Source organism: Protopterus annectens, chromosome 4.part0, assembly GCF_019279795.1.
Source record: "Protopterus annectens isolate FY-2018-M chromosome 4.part0, PAN1.0, whole genome shotgun sequence".
NCBI classification, from domain to species: Eukaryota; Metazoa; Chordata; order Ceratodontiformes; family Protopteridae; genus Protopterus; species Protopterus annectens.
Window position 1 is genome coordinate 464181879 of NC_056733.1, and position 15673 is coordinate 464197551.

Here is a 15673-nt window from a genome sequence, read left to right on the forward strand (position 1 = left end):
TAAGATCCCTGTTGTTTGAGAGACACTGCTGAAGTAATCCTCCTCCATGGAACTTGTGTAAAACTTAGAGAAATTCTGATTGCTTCAAGTTTCTTAACTTCTCTCTTGACATGTACTTTTTTTAGCACTGTTTCTTTCCCTCACCAAAAGCTTTGTGTATGTACTACCTTTTTTTTTTTTAATTATCCCTCTAAAGATTTTACAAGCAGTTCATGAAATAAACAGTTAATGTCTGACTTGTCAATTTGGCAGCCTTGTTAAAACATTAAGAGTTTTAAGAATGTGATTAGGTCACAAACAGAACAGGTAATGCTAATAGTAATCTTCGAAGACATAAGCCTATAACAGGCACTTTTATTTAACTGTATGGGAGAAGGGCATGACAACCATAAAGGCAAAAATAAGAGTGTTGCCAGTGGAAGAATTTTCTTCAAAACTGGGTTTTAATGTCATGTCATGCAATGCAGCACAATACAAAAGTTAATTTAGGAGCAAAACAAGGGACCGGCAGTTCTAATATGGACAGAAGCCCTGAAAAGGGAAGGTCTCTCCCTTCACTAACATCACTGTTAGAACAAACACTAAAGTTGTACAAACACTTTATAACTTGTACTTTTAATTATCTGTATTACTTTTCATAGGTAGGTACTAGGCTATCATATCAGCCCGAGGGCCTACGTAAGGCTAGCCAACAAGGTTCCATGGCTTACGCCAGCCAAGAAAGTTATTTTCCTGTGCCACTGTTGAGCAGAGACACAGAAGTGATCCCCGGGGTGTATTTCCAATTTCCCATCCACTCATCAAGATTTTTCTTGGACTGCTAATGAAGACCTTTGCTCGATATAGATGGGTAGCCTGTTCCAGTGTATGGGAAGTCTCTGGGACAGGAATCTATTCCTCCAGCATGTCCTGTTTATTGTGGTGACATGGTTTTGGTCCCTAGAGCGTGTAGCTCGGAGGGATTGGGATTTCTTTAGGTGTAGCATATCCAACAGCTCTGGGTTTGACATAGCTTTATATGTTAGGCAGAGATCACCTCAGAGTAGGCGATATACTACAGAGTAAAGGTGGAGTTTTTTGAGACTGTCAGTGTAGGGCATCTGTTTGAGGCCAGTAATCCTCTTTGTGAGGTACTTCTGTGGCCTTTCCAGCTGCTGCAGATGTCTTGCGAGTACATTCCAAAAGGGGCATTATACTCTATAATGGGTCTAATACGTGTCGAGTAGAGGGGAACAATGACCTCTTTTTTCCTGGATGAGAACCCTTTTATGATGGTGTGCCACGTAGAAGGACTTCCTGACTACTGTGGCAATGTGACTATCAAATGACAGACTACTGTCCACCTGGGTCCCAAGGTCTCTATCACACATTCGGTGTTAACTAGACTGCTGTCTAAGTAGTAGTTCATGGGCACAGAATTTTTACCAAATGGGGTGACAATGTATTTTTTCGCATTGAGCTTGAGCCAATGGCTCTGACACCAGGCATCTGTCTCAGCGAGGCCCTTCTGTAGGATTTCCACATCATTTGGGGACTCTACTATGGCTCCTAGTTTGCAGTCATCTGCGAACTTCGTTAGCCAGTGGCCTTCTGTGTTAGCCTGTACTTCAGAGAGGTAGATACCAAACAGGAGAGGTCCCAGGACTGAACCCTGTGGTACTCCACTTGTCACTGGTTTGAGGTCAGATTTGGAGTGTTCAACTTTTACAGTGTGGGTTCTGTCAGTGAGCCAGTTGGCAACCCATCTTGTGATGTAGGGATTTATACCTAGTTTAGTGAGTGTAGCTATAATTCCAGAATGGGGGATGATGTCGAAAGCCCTGGCGAGGTCAAGATAGGCTGTGTGAATCACCTTACCCTCATTTACGGCTTTGGTGACTGCCTCAAAGAAGTCGATCAGGTTCAGGAGGGCATGATCTGCCTTTCTCAAACCCGAACTGGGTGGGATCCAGAGTTTGGAGGTTACCAATGTCTTTGTTTATGAGTTCCACGATGATACGTTCCATGGCCTTGCAGACCAGGCTCGTCAAGCTAATAGGGCGATAGTTCCCGGGATCAGTGGTGACTCCCCCTTTGTGGAGTGGGATAACTGTTGCTGAATTGTTGCTGTACGCCATTCAGTGGGCACAAAGCCTGATGTGAGGCTAAGATTGAACATGGTGCTTACGTGGGGAGCCAGTTCATTCTGAAGTTTGTGTAAAATGCAGCCTGGGATGTTGTCCGGTCCCCATGGATGCTGTGTTTTTGGCTTTAGTGTGTGCAGCTTTTACCTGCATAGTTGTGATTACAAGGACTCTGCATTCTTCCTGTATAGATATGGGCCCTTTAGGGAGTGGTGGGGGGAGGGTAAAGTTAGCATTGATCCTATCTGCCAGGATGTTGGCAATATCAGTTGGTTCTGTAATTTTTGAGCCGTTGTGCTGTAACAGAGCAGATCTGGGTGTTGCCACTGAGATTCTTGACATAGCTATAGAATGCTTTGTGGTTGTCCTTAGAATCAGTGGCGATGTTTTCGTAGCTAGCTTTGGAGGATCTTATAAGTGATCTCAGCTTCTTACTGAGGCTGACCAGGGAGCTCCTCCAACTCATGGGATTTTACTCTCTTTTGCAACAATTTCTTCCTTCTGTTGTACAGTTTGTTTATGGCAGGGGATCACCAGATTGGCTTCCTTTTTTGAGAGGATAGCGTCTTGGTTCTGTTTGGGATAGCACGATCTATGCACTTGTGTAAGTGCTTATAGAGTGCATTTGTGTAGGATTCAGCAGTAGTAACTATATTGTCCATCTGCATGCATGGGTGTCATGAAGTTCACCACTTCTGTCTTAAGAAGCATGAAGTTGACTTTGGAGAATTTTTTTACCATGGTTTCCTTAATGGGGGATGGGGCAGGATGTGGACATCAAGGGTGATTAGCTTTTGGTTGGATCGGACCAACGAGAAGTTGACTTCAGGTGTGGAACACTGGCCACTCATGTTGGTAATGATTAGGTCTAGGATACTGTTGCCCCTGGTGGGGGTGTGGATAAGCTGATCCAGGCCATTGGAGTTTATGAATTCCAGAAAATGTTGTGTGAAGGAGTTGGTACACGAGTAGTTTTTCCAGTTAATGGTGGGGTAGTTGAAATCGCCCATTATTAGGGTGTTTGGTTGAACTCTAATATTTTCCAGTACATCAAGAAAAGTGTGGGAATCCTGGGACATGGTTGGGGATCTGTAGCAAGCTATAATTTGGATTGCAGTTTTGCCCAGAGTTAGTTGCACTTGGATAACCTCAGATGCTTTATGCTGAGCAAATAGCCTGGAGGTGTGGATATCCTTAACGAATATGGACACACCTCCGCCTTTGGTGTTCCGGTCCAGGTTACATGGCCGAAAAGTGTGGTATGAGTTACAGACTGGTAGTGCAGGGGTGCTCTCTGGAGCCTTGAATCAGGTCTCAGTCACTGCAAAGATATCGATGTTCTCCACTTTCAGGAGTGCCTTGAGTGAGTGCATTTTGAGATTTAGACTTCTAGCATTGAGCAGCATTACCCTCAGTTTTTGCTTGCCTGTTCCTGTTATGGTGGTGAAGTTGTCATTTGAACCTTGCCTAAAAAGGCACTATAGGATTGGCAAGAGCCTTAGCCAGTATCCTGAATCCCAGGGGCGACAGGTGCAGGCCATCTCTGGCAAAGCATCATGGTCTGTCGACCATGTCATCCCAAGTAGACAGATACTGGATCCCCTTAAAATGACACCAGAAGCTTAGCAAAAAGACAATCATTTTGACTTTCTTTATTTTAACATGTGTTCTTTAAACATATATAACACCTTGTTAGAGTGACTGTCTCTGAAGACAAAATGCTAAAAGGCCCTAAAAGGAAAATTAAAGGGGGAAAAAAAGGGAGGGGGACCCTGGATGGCAGCCAACCCAGTATTACCCCCCCCCCCGACAAATTTTTATACAACAGACTGTTCAAAGAGCTAGAAAAAGTGTATTACATCTTATCTTCAAGTGAAATGAAAGGTCAGTTTCTAAAAAGTTCAAGTTGAAGCAAAAGGCTAGCTTGTAACACTTCACTCAAATGCATACTAGTGAAGGGTTGTTCCCATGCTGCAGCTCAAAGAAACAGGAGACTGCAGAACCATGCAGCTGACAAACCACTTTTCTGTGGGACAGAATCCTCTTTGGTAGAGAAAAGAAAAAAAATCAATTTGTTCCCATGATCTGTTATTCCTGGTTTGCTAGATTATGGCTTCTTCTAGGTCTTCCTACTTCCAAGTTCACTATCGGGATATTCACAAGGACTATCAATTTCAAGGGTGAATTTTCTGATTTGGTTTCCACATAAATGAAAAGCCTTAACGAGTCAGCCCTGTAATTACTGTGCTGAAGATGGCTTATAGTTAAGATGTCCACAAAAGGTGACAATAGATCTAGGTTATACAGAAAAAGCATATGTACAATTAAGTAATCCTTACCAAAAATACAGTAACACAAGGACAACTTCCCATATGAAAGAATCATGATATAGTCATGTAACATCCAATGCAGAAGATAAAGAATAATTTAGTGGTGGGCAGCAACAAAATAAGGGGGCACAGAAATTTACACCTAGGCCTCTAATAAAAACATACAGGATAGTTTACCCCACCAGTAAAAGGATGAAGAACATAACAGAAAAAAAGACAACAGGTTAGACAGTATTACTAAGCAGTACTGTTTGTAAGCCATGATCTAAAACCCCAAAGTGCCACTTTGAAGACAGAACAACAACTGAAGAGGTAGGCCATTGTCAGTCTTGAACAGGAGACTCTGGCATGAGTACGTCACGCCAAAGACTGACACTGGTCCACACAGGTAAATGGGGCAGCAGAGGAAAATCCACACAAGATGCAAACAGAAGCAAGGTAAACCCACATTTTTACTATTTACTGCCTTGGTAACCATTCTTAAAAAATTTGAAAATGTTATTGGTACAGGTCTCGCACAATACTGTGGCTCTCAACTTCATCAAAATAGTAGTCTTGGATCATTACAACAGAACAGCCTTGCTTAACTCAAACAATGTAAAAAAATTCTACTGACCTGTATCTTTCCATATATCAATGAATACATGAGCAGCAAGCAGACAGTAATTATCACAGGATTGTAATTCTGTCTTCAGGCAAGACTTTCCTGAAAAAAAGAGGAAAAAATGTTGAGTTTCAGAAATATTTGAAAGAAATGAGGTGTGCACAGGTTCATATTCAGTTTACATACTAAAGAGAACATTTATTCAGTGTTGGCGTGCTAGTAGCAGATATGGTAATGCACTGACAAGTTTAGTGATAATCAAGTAAATAAAGAAGTTATGTACTCACCATAACGTTGCATGTTTGCTGTCCTTGATCTTGCCTTACTTCTTGCTGTTTGGGTTCTGCTCCGACTCGGCCATATACTATAGCTCGAGAGCTTTTACTGGCTCGAGGCTAGCCCCTATTCCAGCATGCCTCGCAGTAGTTATCCAGATCTCGTTTGTAATAACCCAACACGAGACCTTAAAAGATATACTCTATATATCCAATGACACCTACATATAAAGGTGCGACCCCTCCACAATAGTACTTGTAGTAGAGTGAGACCAACCATAAAATGTAGTATAAAGGAAACCCAGCCAGTATAACCAATAAAACAAAGGATTCCTCTCAATCCTCCAGGAAGGGGGAAGGAGGGTGGGACGCAAGAAGGAAGACGAGATTAAGAACAAACATGGAACGTTTTGGTGAGTACATAAATTCTTTATGTTATGGTGTCCATATCTCGCCTTCATTCTTGCTGTTTGGGACAGCGTCCCCAGCACCTGATTCTTGGGTGGCTCACTGTAAAAAAACTCTTCAGGACCGTGGAACCAAAAAATGTCCCGTTCCAGGAGGCCGCACTGATGAAGGCTTACAGAAGTATAAGCCAAAACTGGTTTGTTACTATTGTATACTGATGCTTTGACTGATGTGAAACAATATATTATTTTACAGCTACCACTATCTGCTGGTTGTTTTTTTGGAATGTGTGGGTATTTTGAGACCTTGCCGACGCCTTACTTGCAGGAATCCATTTTGGACATGATACTGGAACCCATTTCTCCCATAAGGAAATTAGAAATGGCAGCTAACTGAACTCTGATAGTAGCTGCAGCTGCTGCTCCTTGGTCAAAAGTTTCAGCAAGAAATTCAAGAATCTTTGAAATGGGAGCAGTAAAGGGATCAACCTGATTTTTGCCTGCCCAACAAGAGAACCTCTTCCATTTACTAGCATAAAGTCTCCTTGTAGTGGGTTTATGGGAGAAAATCAAAATGTGTTGAACTTCTGGAGAAACATCGGGAAGCCTGGCTGAAAATGGAAGTGGAGAAACTAAGCTGTGAGCTTGAGAGTTTGAATGGAAGGATGGAGAGCCTCCACAAGATGCCTCAAAACATCTGGCACTGGGCCCAGGATCCAAGGCTCCCCTTGCAGGTGAGGTCAAAGGAATGGGAACCATATCTGACGAGGCCAGTAATGGGCAAGGAGGATTAACTTGCAACCCAATGACTGTGCTTTCTGAAGAACCTTGGGGATCAGGGGAAAAGGTGGAAAGGTGTAAAGCCGTCTGGGGGCCAATCGTGAACAAGTGCTTCCCTGGGTGACTGTCCCAGTGGTGGGACTAGGGCAAAGTAGCTGCTGCATCTGTTGTTGAGGTGGGTGGCAAACAGACTGCAGCATGGCTGGTCCCATTTGTGAAAAATCAAGTCCGCAACTTCCTGCTTCACGGACCACTCGTGGGGCATCAGGATAACCCGGCTGAGCTTCTCCGCTATCACACTGGATTTCCCCAGGATGTGCATTGCAACCAGAAAGAGTTGGGAAGACATTGCCAAACTCGTAGAGCCTCTCGACACAAGGGGTAAGACCTGGTTCCACCCTGTTTGTTGATGTACCACACTACTGACATATTGTCCGTCTGAACTACTATAGTCCCTCGTAGGTAGAGAGTCCTGAAGTGCTTGCAACAGGAGCACCGCTCTCATCTCCAGGACATAGATGTGCAAGTGGTACTCATATTCCTGCCATGTTCCTTGAACAGTCTGTCCCAGATAATACCCCCCCTATCTGGGAAGCGTCCATGGTCACTGTGGCTACAGGTTGGGGGTTAGAAACGGCCTGCCTATTGTCACCGTAGGGGAGTGAAGCCACCACTCCAGATCCCTTTTGCAGGATTCTGTGATCAGAATCTGATGTGAAATGGGTAAATCCTGGAATGACCATTGTACAAACAGAAGCCACTGTAGAATTTTCATGTGGAAGCGAGCCAAAGGGACCAGAGTGATTGCCGTCGCCATAGATCCCAGGACCTTTTAGGACAAATCTTGTTTAAATTCTCTTTTGTGTGAAGAGAATGACAACTTGGCGACGGATCGTTAATATTCTTTCTTGAAGCAGCTTTCCTATCATGGCCCTTGTGTCTAAATCTGCCCCTATAAAGGTAATATATTGACAAAGCATAAAGGCAGATTTTTCGTAGTTTATGGTGATCCCAAGTTTAGAACAAGAGCAGATTGTGGATTCCCTTGCCCTGATTAGTTTATCCTCGGTGGTGTCAGTAAGGAGCCAGTCATCTAGATATGGAAACACTCGGAATCCTTGATGCCTCAGGTGAGCTGCAACTACTGCTATGCATTTGGTGAACACCCTGGGGGCTGTGGTGAGACCAAAGGGCAGAGCTCTGAATTGACAGTGACTGGCTCCCAGCCGGAAGCATAGATATCTCCTTGACTGTCTGTCCATTTTTATGTGGTAATACGCATCCTGGAGATCGATAGAGCACATCCAAATGTCCTTACCCAGAAAGGGAAGAATGGACTGCAGTGTTACCATCCGGAACTCTGTTTTCTTGACTGACTTGTTCAGCCTGCTGAGATCCAAAATGGGTCTCCAGTCCCCTGTTTTCTTTGGAACTAAAAAAAAACCTTGGGTAAGTTCTGGATCCGATTTGGTCTGCAGGGACTTCCGGGATGACACTTTCTTGGCAACCTTTGAACCTCTAGGTTCGCTTGATCCCGAAGACTGGTTGGAACATCTGGGATACAGTATTGTCTTTCTGACAGGAAAGGTTGGGAGAAGGGGATATTGTAACCTCCGGATATTATAGATAGTACCCATGTATCTTCTGTGATTGTCTGCCAGGCTTTTGGTTACAAGGATAATCTCCTCCTGAATGTCTCTGGAGTTGGACAGTCGGGGCCCCCCCTTCAGGAGCGCTGGAAGGTCCTACCAGAAAAGGTATCGCTGTCGCCCTGATTCTGCAGACCCTCCCTGCTGCGAGGTCAGCATCTTCCATAATCTCCCCTCTGCCCATGGGGGAAAAATCTCCACGTGTGTCAGGCAAAGCTCCATGGGATTTCCAGAACCACAATTTCCTGCTCTTCTGGACTTCAGCATAGGGCCTAGATGGAGCAGAAAAACATACTTCCATGGCAAAAAGAGCTTTGCCATCCTGTTCTCACCTGGTAAGTCTCTCTTTTACCTGAGGCCTGAACAGGGACGAGACATCAACGGGGGCAATGGTAAAGGAAGACTTGAATGGCTTCGCAAAATGACAAAGGCGCATTCAAGAGCGTCTGCATAAGGCTACCCCTGTGCCTGCACCCTGCTCACCCCATCAGATGCATAATAAATTAACTGCATGGAGGAGTTAAATACTGAAGTCAAGGTCACAGGCTGAGAAGCTGCCTTGTCCGAGGCTCCCGCAGCTGTAGGATCCTGTAAGGTACTTCCTAACTCCTTGAGGAGATCCTTTTGAAGCCTTGTAAAGTGGGACAAATAGGTCAGCAACCCGAGTGTAAAGGTCGCTGAAGAAAACATACGCTTCTCGTATCTGTCCATCGTACGAGACTCTATTCGGCGGATGGACAGATGAAGTTTCCGCTAATTCCTTCTTGGTGGCTGCTGCCACCACCATAGCATCAACAGGAACAACTTTAGATAAGAACAGCCTGTCTTCAGGGGCTGTAATGAATTTATCGGGCCTCCGCGGAACTGGTTACATTGTATCTGGACAGCTCCAATCCTTCAGACTCGCTATGTGCAATAGTGGGTCGAAAGGAGGAGATACCCAAGAGGTGGAGGGTCAGGAACCGAATGCATCCAGGTACACTGATATCTTCAGAAGGGGCAAGGGATTTCCAGTCACCCCTCTAAGGATTTCTAAGATGTCTGAAAAAGAGACATCTTCAGAGGGGGACTGTGGGGACCCTTCTGAGGCATCCAAGTCTGTATCTGATGTCAAAGGCTCAGGGGAGTCCACATGCTTCCCTCTTGCAAGTCCTCTACCTAGGGACCTCCGCCGAGGGAGGGAGGTTTCGGACGAGGTGGGATCGCCTAATGGGACATCCTGGATCATGGGTTCCCTATGTTTGGGGCAGAGGTGAGGTTCAGAGGCGGACACCGGCACTGAAGGCAAAGGAGCAAATGGAGCTGTCTCAGCAGACAGCACACTCCTCATCACTTCAAAGGCATCGCAGTCCCGACCTGAAAGAATTTCTGGCTCCGAAGAAGCAGGAGACTTCCTCCGAACTGAGGGTGACGGATCCGAGGCCGATGTAGGAGCCAAGCTGTCCTGTGCCGAAGCTCCTAGAGGGAGAGGAGGGTCGGACAATGGTCCAATGCCGCTCCCGGAGCCGATGAGGGAGCGTCAGCTCCCAGATCCCTCGATAGAAAAGGGTATCAAAGAGATCGGAGCGGTAGTCAGAACCAAAAGGCCAGAGGAGGTTACTGAAACAGACAGTTCCACCATTATGCCTTCCATACACTCCTGCTCCGAACTCGAGTCATTGTAGGAGGAATAGAGACAGGTGGTGTTTGGGCTGTCGGCACCATTTCTGTCTGGGATGGGTCAAAGTATTTTGGCTAATGCTGGGGTCCTAAGAAGCCTCTTTACCACCCTCTCCACATCATCATCCGAGAGGCTCCTGGATGACCGAGAGGAATGGGTTGAAGACCGGTGACTGCCTGACACAGATTGTAATAATGGAGACTGTGGAGCAGACCGCACCAGTTCCAAGGCAGGAGACCTGGAATGCTTATGGGACCTTACTGGCTCTGAAAACATAGATGGCATCGTAGATGAAGATGTCTTGTCGGAACCGAAAGTCGGGTCCGACTTAGCTTGTGACTTGCCCTTAGACGGGTCCGAACTCGGAGCCGAAGAGGATGAGGGCTTGACTTTGTCAGATTTTTTTGCTGGCTGAGTCCCCTCCATAGCAGCATCAAAGGGGCTCTTCAGTAAACCTCTCAAGATTAGCTTGTTTCTTCTCTCCTGCAGGACTTGTGAACTAAAAGCATGGCAGCTAGAGCACGAATCTTGCAGGTGAACAGGTCCTAAACAATATACACAACTCATGTGCCCATCCGTAAAGGACAACTTTTAGCAGCGCGAGTCACACTTTTTGAAACCCAAAGTTTTCGAATCCTTGGCAGTATCCTTCGACATAATAGAGAAGATCACTATGTCTAAGGCTACAGACTACTAATTAAGAAAACTATGCAATAACAGACAAAAAATATCTTTATTTTTTTTTTAAACAGACAGGAAAAACAGTGAAAGGGGGCTCTTTATGGCGAGCTTTCCACCTAAGGAGAGCCTCTAACAAACAACTCCTTGAAAGGCAAGAAAAGGAAGAAGAACCCTCTAATTTAAACGGGTTTGGAAGAGGGGAAAGGCTAGAGAGAAAAAACGGTTAATCCACACAAAAGCAAGTCACTCAGATGGGATAGGTAGAAATACAAAGGACAACTACAGTTAACAAAATAGATAAGCTAAACTAGAAAATTTTGTTCAAAAATATGAGAAAAAACACTCAACCTGAGCCAGTGTCCACAATCTCGATGCTGCAAGTGGCAAACGAGATATGGGTAACTACCGCTAGGCATGCTGGGACAGAGGCTAGACTCGAGCCGGTAAAAGCCCTCAAGCAGAGGATCGGCTCCAAACCCAAACAGCAAGAACAAAGGCAAGATATGGACAACATAACATCCTAGCTTTACATTCCAAGTATAAAACTTCTGTTGCCCAATAACACTTCATATTAGTCAGCATTTAAGCATTCGGCCTCACTAGACCTCTAAACAAACCCTGAAATTAAAACAAACCAGTAAGGATAAGCGTGCACGTTGAGTATACAATATTCTAGAATACTTCTAAAGTGGGGGGGGGGGGGGGGTCTGCTTTCCTGTACCACACTAAGACAGCTGGACAGATGTCCAAAGACTGATGCAATGCATTTTGTAAGCTGGCCTTACAGCAACAAATCACAGCCTCTCCTACTTCAGTTTCTTCAAATCATGACTGAATCTAAACAGGAGAATGGAGAGATGATGAAATCAGCAAGAAAAAGTACAGTAGTATTGCTAAAACTGAATTCATTTTCAAGTCTTACCGAGAAAATTCACTTGGTGGACCAAGATGACACTGACATACAAACAGTATTTTTAAATAGCATATATCGTGGAGAGACGTAGGTTCATACTAGGCTATCTGCCCTGGGGCAATTATAAGCCTAGCCCGATTTTGTTTGGCTTACGCCACCCCTTGAGTTGAGTATACTGTGCCCTTTTTAAGGTTTAGTTTGCTGTGCCTCTGTCTAATAGTGACACGGAAGTAATCCCCGGGACAAACCTACGATCCCCCATCCACTCATCAAGATTCTTCGTGAAGAGATTCAGTGAGGTGCTCTGCCTAACATGAATTGAAATTCTGTTCCAGAGCGAAGGGAATAAATAAAACAAATAAAAATAAGACAGCTGGGTACATGGGTCCCAGGATAAAAAAATGCCCAATCCTGGCTTACATAATGGTGCCAGGACTGGGAAAAAAAGGGAATATTCTTACAACAGGGTTAGGTCAGGCTCAGGTGGTGGATTCCCCCACTCAACCCGCTGTGGTAGCACTAGTACTAGTCCTGAAAAACTGACAGGCCAAAAAAAGAGCCATAAATATGACAGACTGGACTACTTAGGGCAAGGAAGAAATTGTGTATTCCTACTGTTATGCAAGACAGAGGATATTCAGAAAAAAACGATACATGTAACTCTGTATGAATTTCAGGGGGAGTTAATTCTGGGCACAATACCTGTGCTGCGAAGAGCACTTTTGGCTAGAAAAAATTGAAATTATACTAATTTCATTACCTATAATTATACCCTAAGGAATGGGGTCCACTCCCATCATGGAATTAGAAACTCAAAAGTCTTGGAGATATTAAATGAAAAAAATAGCAACTGGAAGGAACTCCTTTAACCTTCCACCTAAAATTCAAAACAAGTCGGTACAAAAGCTGCCAGAATATGAGCTTTGAGACACATACAGAAAGTGAATCAACATTTGCACCATGTTACTTTTTAAGAAAGCCTTAAATGTCTGTGGTCAAACCCTGTCTAATTATCTAATAATTACTTTTGACAAAGGGTAAACCAATTAAAAGGGCCACAAACCAGAGCAACACAAAAATAATTCTCAACAGTAGGCTAAGCAACAGCCAAGAAGCAAATAGGAGAAAAAAAAATCAGTCAGGCTGTACAAAAAAATTATATATATATATATATATATATATATATATATATATATATATATATATATATATATATATATATATATATATATATATATATATATATATATATATATATATATATATATATATATATCTATATATATCTATATATCTATATCTATCTATATATATATATATATATATCTATATCTATATCTATATCTATCTATTTATATATATATATATATATATATATACACACACACATACATATACATAGTTCAACGAAAACTGAATAAACACAAAGTCAGATACAAGGCAGAGATGACAAATGAAAAGAGCCAAATAATATAATTGACGCGTTTCGTTCAATTTAATCCACCATGAACTTCATCAGATGGCTCTTTTCATTTGTCATCTCTGCCTTTTATCTGACTTTGTGTTATATATATATATATATATATATATATATATATATATATATATATATATATATATATCTATATATATCTATATATATCTATATATATATATATATATATATATATATATATATATATATATATATATATATATATATATATATATATATAGATATATAGATATATAGATATATATACACACACACACACACACACACACACACACACACACATATATGAACAAATACCAATCAAATAAGAATAAAGGAAAGCTCAGTGCAAACATCAAAACATTACTGAACAAGGGAAGAGCAGCCATTCTCTTTTATAGGTGCTTCTTGGTCATCAGCAAGGGCAAATTTATGAGAAGAGCAATGGATGGACTCCACTTGCAGAACTAAGGGGGGGGATCAAGATCGAGCTCATGGCTGGATAATATTTTGCAATTAACTGTTTTAATCCCCCAAGCCAGTAGAAACTGGTAAGAAAATAAAAACAAACCAAATTATATTTACTGGGCAAGGCACTGGCCACATTAACCAATTTCAGGCCAAGAACAGGTTGCAATCTAACAAAAATCAAATTTTATAAGCAAAAAAACGATTACAATGAAACTATGTACAGATACAACTGCAGTGTACAATTATAAATCAGGCTGAATAAAGAACCAAACAGTTGAGTCAAATATTACAGCAGGCACATACCAGAAAATGATGGATTAAGAAAAGGGGGACTATATACATATTTGCAAGTTATTTAATATCGACAGTGGAGTATTTGGAGAAGTGAACATGCAAGATGGTTATGAAGATGTTATTTCTACTGGCTTCTATTGAAACAGCATCACTAACTTTAGTTAATAAAGAAGACTTTCAATAAAAGTTTGGGGGCTAAAAGACAAACTGTGGTAGGTGCAGCAAAGTTTTTGTACGTGTGTGTCTGCAGTGTGGGCCCTAGTAGTGAAAAACATCAGACTGCAAATTGAGATGTAGGGAATGAGCATGGCTAAAAGGTGAGTAAGTGTATCCTGGTTTAATAGTTTAAATAGAAAGCATTCTAATAAGAGGCCGGCCCTTTCTTTTTAATGGCAAGCAAGCTGGACTTTGACTAGTGAGGTAATTTGTTCTCACCTAGTGGTACTGTTATGAAGTGGCATATTATATTTGTAACTGCTCACACAGCTGTAGTATTCTTCTTGGATACTGCAGTTATTATGGGTAGGCCATATTTTAACTGGGCAAAACATACCTTTGCAGAAGGCAGCTCCAACTAGTAAGTAAAGGAAGTGGGATATTTTATGGGGCCAGAATAGTGGATAGTACATGTTGCTATGTAGTTTTCTTGATGTGAAGTTGAAAGTTTTGGTTTTGATCAAGCCAGACAGAACTATCCGAATGAGGAACAGATGGTCTCAGTTTGGAGATGGTTTCTGGGTTATGATGCCCAGTGAAGAGGGACATCTTGAGAGTTTAGGTGGATTCCAAATACTTACTGTGGTAAGACTTTGCTGGGATAAGGAATGTAGTACAGGAAAATCCTTAAGTTGCAACCTGCAGGTCTTTGTGGTGGTGACTGAATCTGTAAACAACCATGTCATCAGTATACAAGATTAGAGGCAGAAGAGAATGAACTAGAGGTAATTTATTTATAACACAAAAAAAGTGGTGCAAGAATTGAACCCAGTGGTATGAATTGGTGGCTATTATTGAGATAGATGCGCCTATTTTTGTACGGAAAGAGGTTAAGACAAGGATGTATTTAAACCAGGCAGAAGCTTGCTGGCTGACACTCACGTCCATAAAATGAATGAGTTGGAGGGGGGGGGGGGTCAACTAGGTCAAAGGCATAAGTGAAATAAATGAACAGTGCCCGTTGTAGAGTTGCCTCTGTCCATGATTAGCAGTAGTTCATCAGTAAGGGACCACAGAGCAATCATTGCACTTCTTGGCAAGACTAAACTCTGTTGCCTTTGGGAAAGATATACGTTGCATGGCTAAATTATTTTTTTCTAGTATTTTGCCAACTGTGGGTAGAGTGGGTACAGTGAAGACTTGATGGAATCGCAAGCACTGGTGGGTTTGTGTTGCATGGAAAGTGGTCTAGCAAGAGCGGATTTCCAAACTGAAAGCATGATAATGTTAGTGATATAAAGGTTGTAAACAAAATCACCATATCCTTCAGTGACATCTGTAGGATTTGTTCTACGGGTGGCTTACTGTCTTTGGGTGTAACCTGACTAAAATAGTAGATTGGAGGAGATGGTGAAGGACTGGATTGTTATTGGGTGGTGGAGTATGCAGCTTCCTGAATGAAAGTCTCAAGAATCAGAAAGCAGGCCAGGTTGAAGTGCAGGGCTGTCTGCATCTCCTATAGGGACAGAGCTTGAATAAGGCAGCTGTCCAGGTAGGATAAATCTGAATGCCTGTGGTCCTACAGTAGGCAATTACTGGAGCTATGCACCTTGTTAACACTCTTAGTACAGCAGTCAAACCAAAAAGCAAGTAGTACACTTGCAATGAACACCCTTTCCCACCCCCCAATTTGAGTCTGAGGAACTTCTTGCCTGTTCTGGCAATGGATATGCAAAGGTAGGCATACTGCAAATCTTCGATCATCACAAAATTTGAGGGAAGAGAAGGGGCCAGTAGGGACCAATGAAGTTAGCATTCTGAAGCTCAGTACCAGCAGGAACGTGTTTGACTTTGAG

General features: G+C 42.7%; 1 protein-coding gene across 1 annotated transcript in view; it reads right to left on the reverse strand.

Annotated features, from left to right (window-relative positions):
• Positions 1 to 15673, reverse strand: part of NAA25 (N-alpha-acetyltransferase 25, NatB auxiliary subunit) — a 3186723-nt gene that overhangs the window by 1598491 nt on the left and 1572559 nt on the right. Inside the window, exon 13 of the mRNA XM_044069750.1 lies at positions 5070 to 5159. Coding sequence (XP_043925685.1) covers positions 5070 to 5159 — 90 coding nt within the window. The remainder of the gene's footprint in view (positions 1 to 5069; positions 5160 to 15673) is intronic.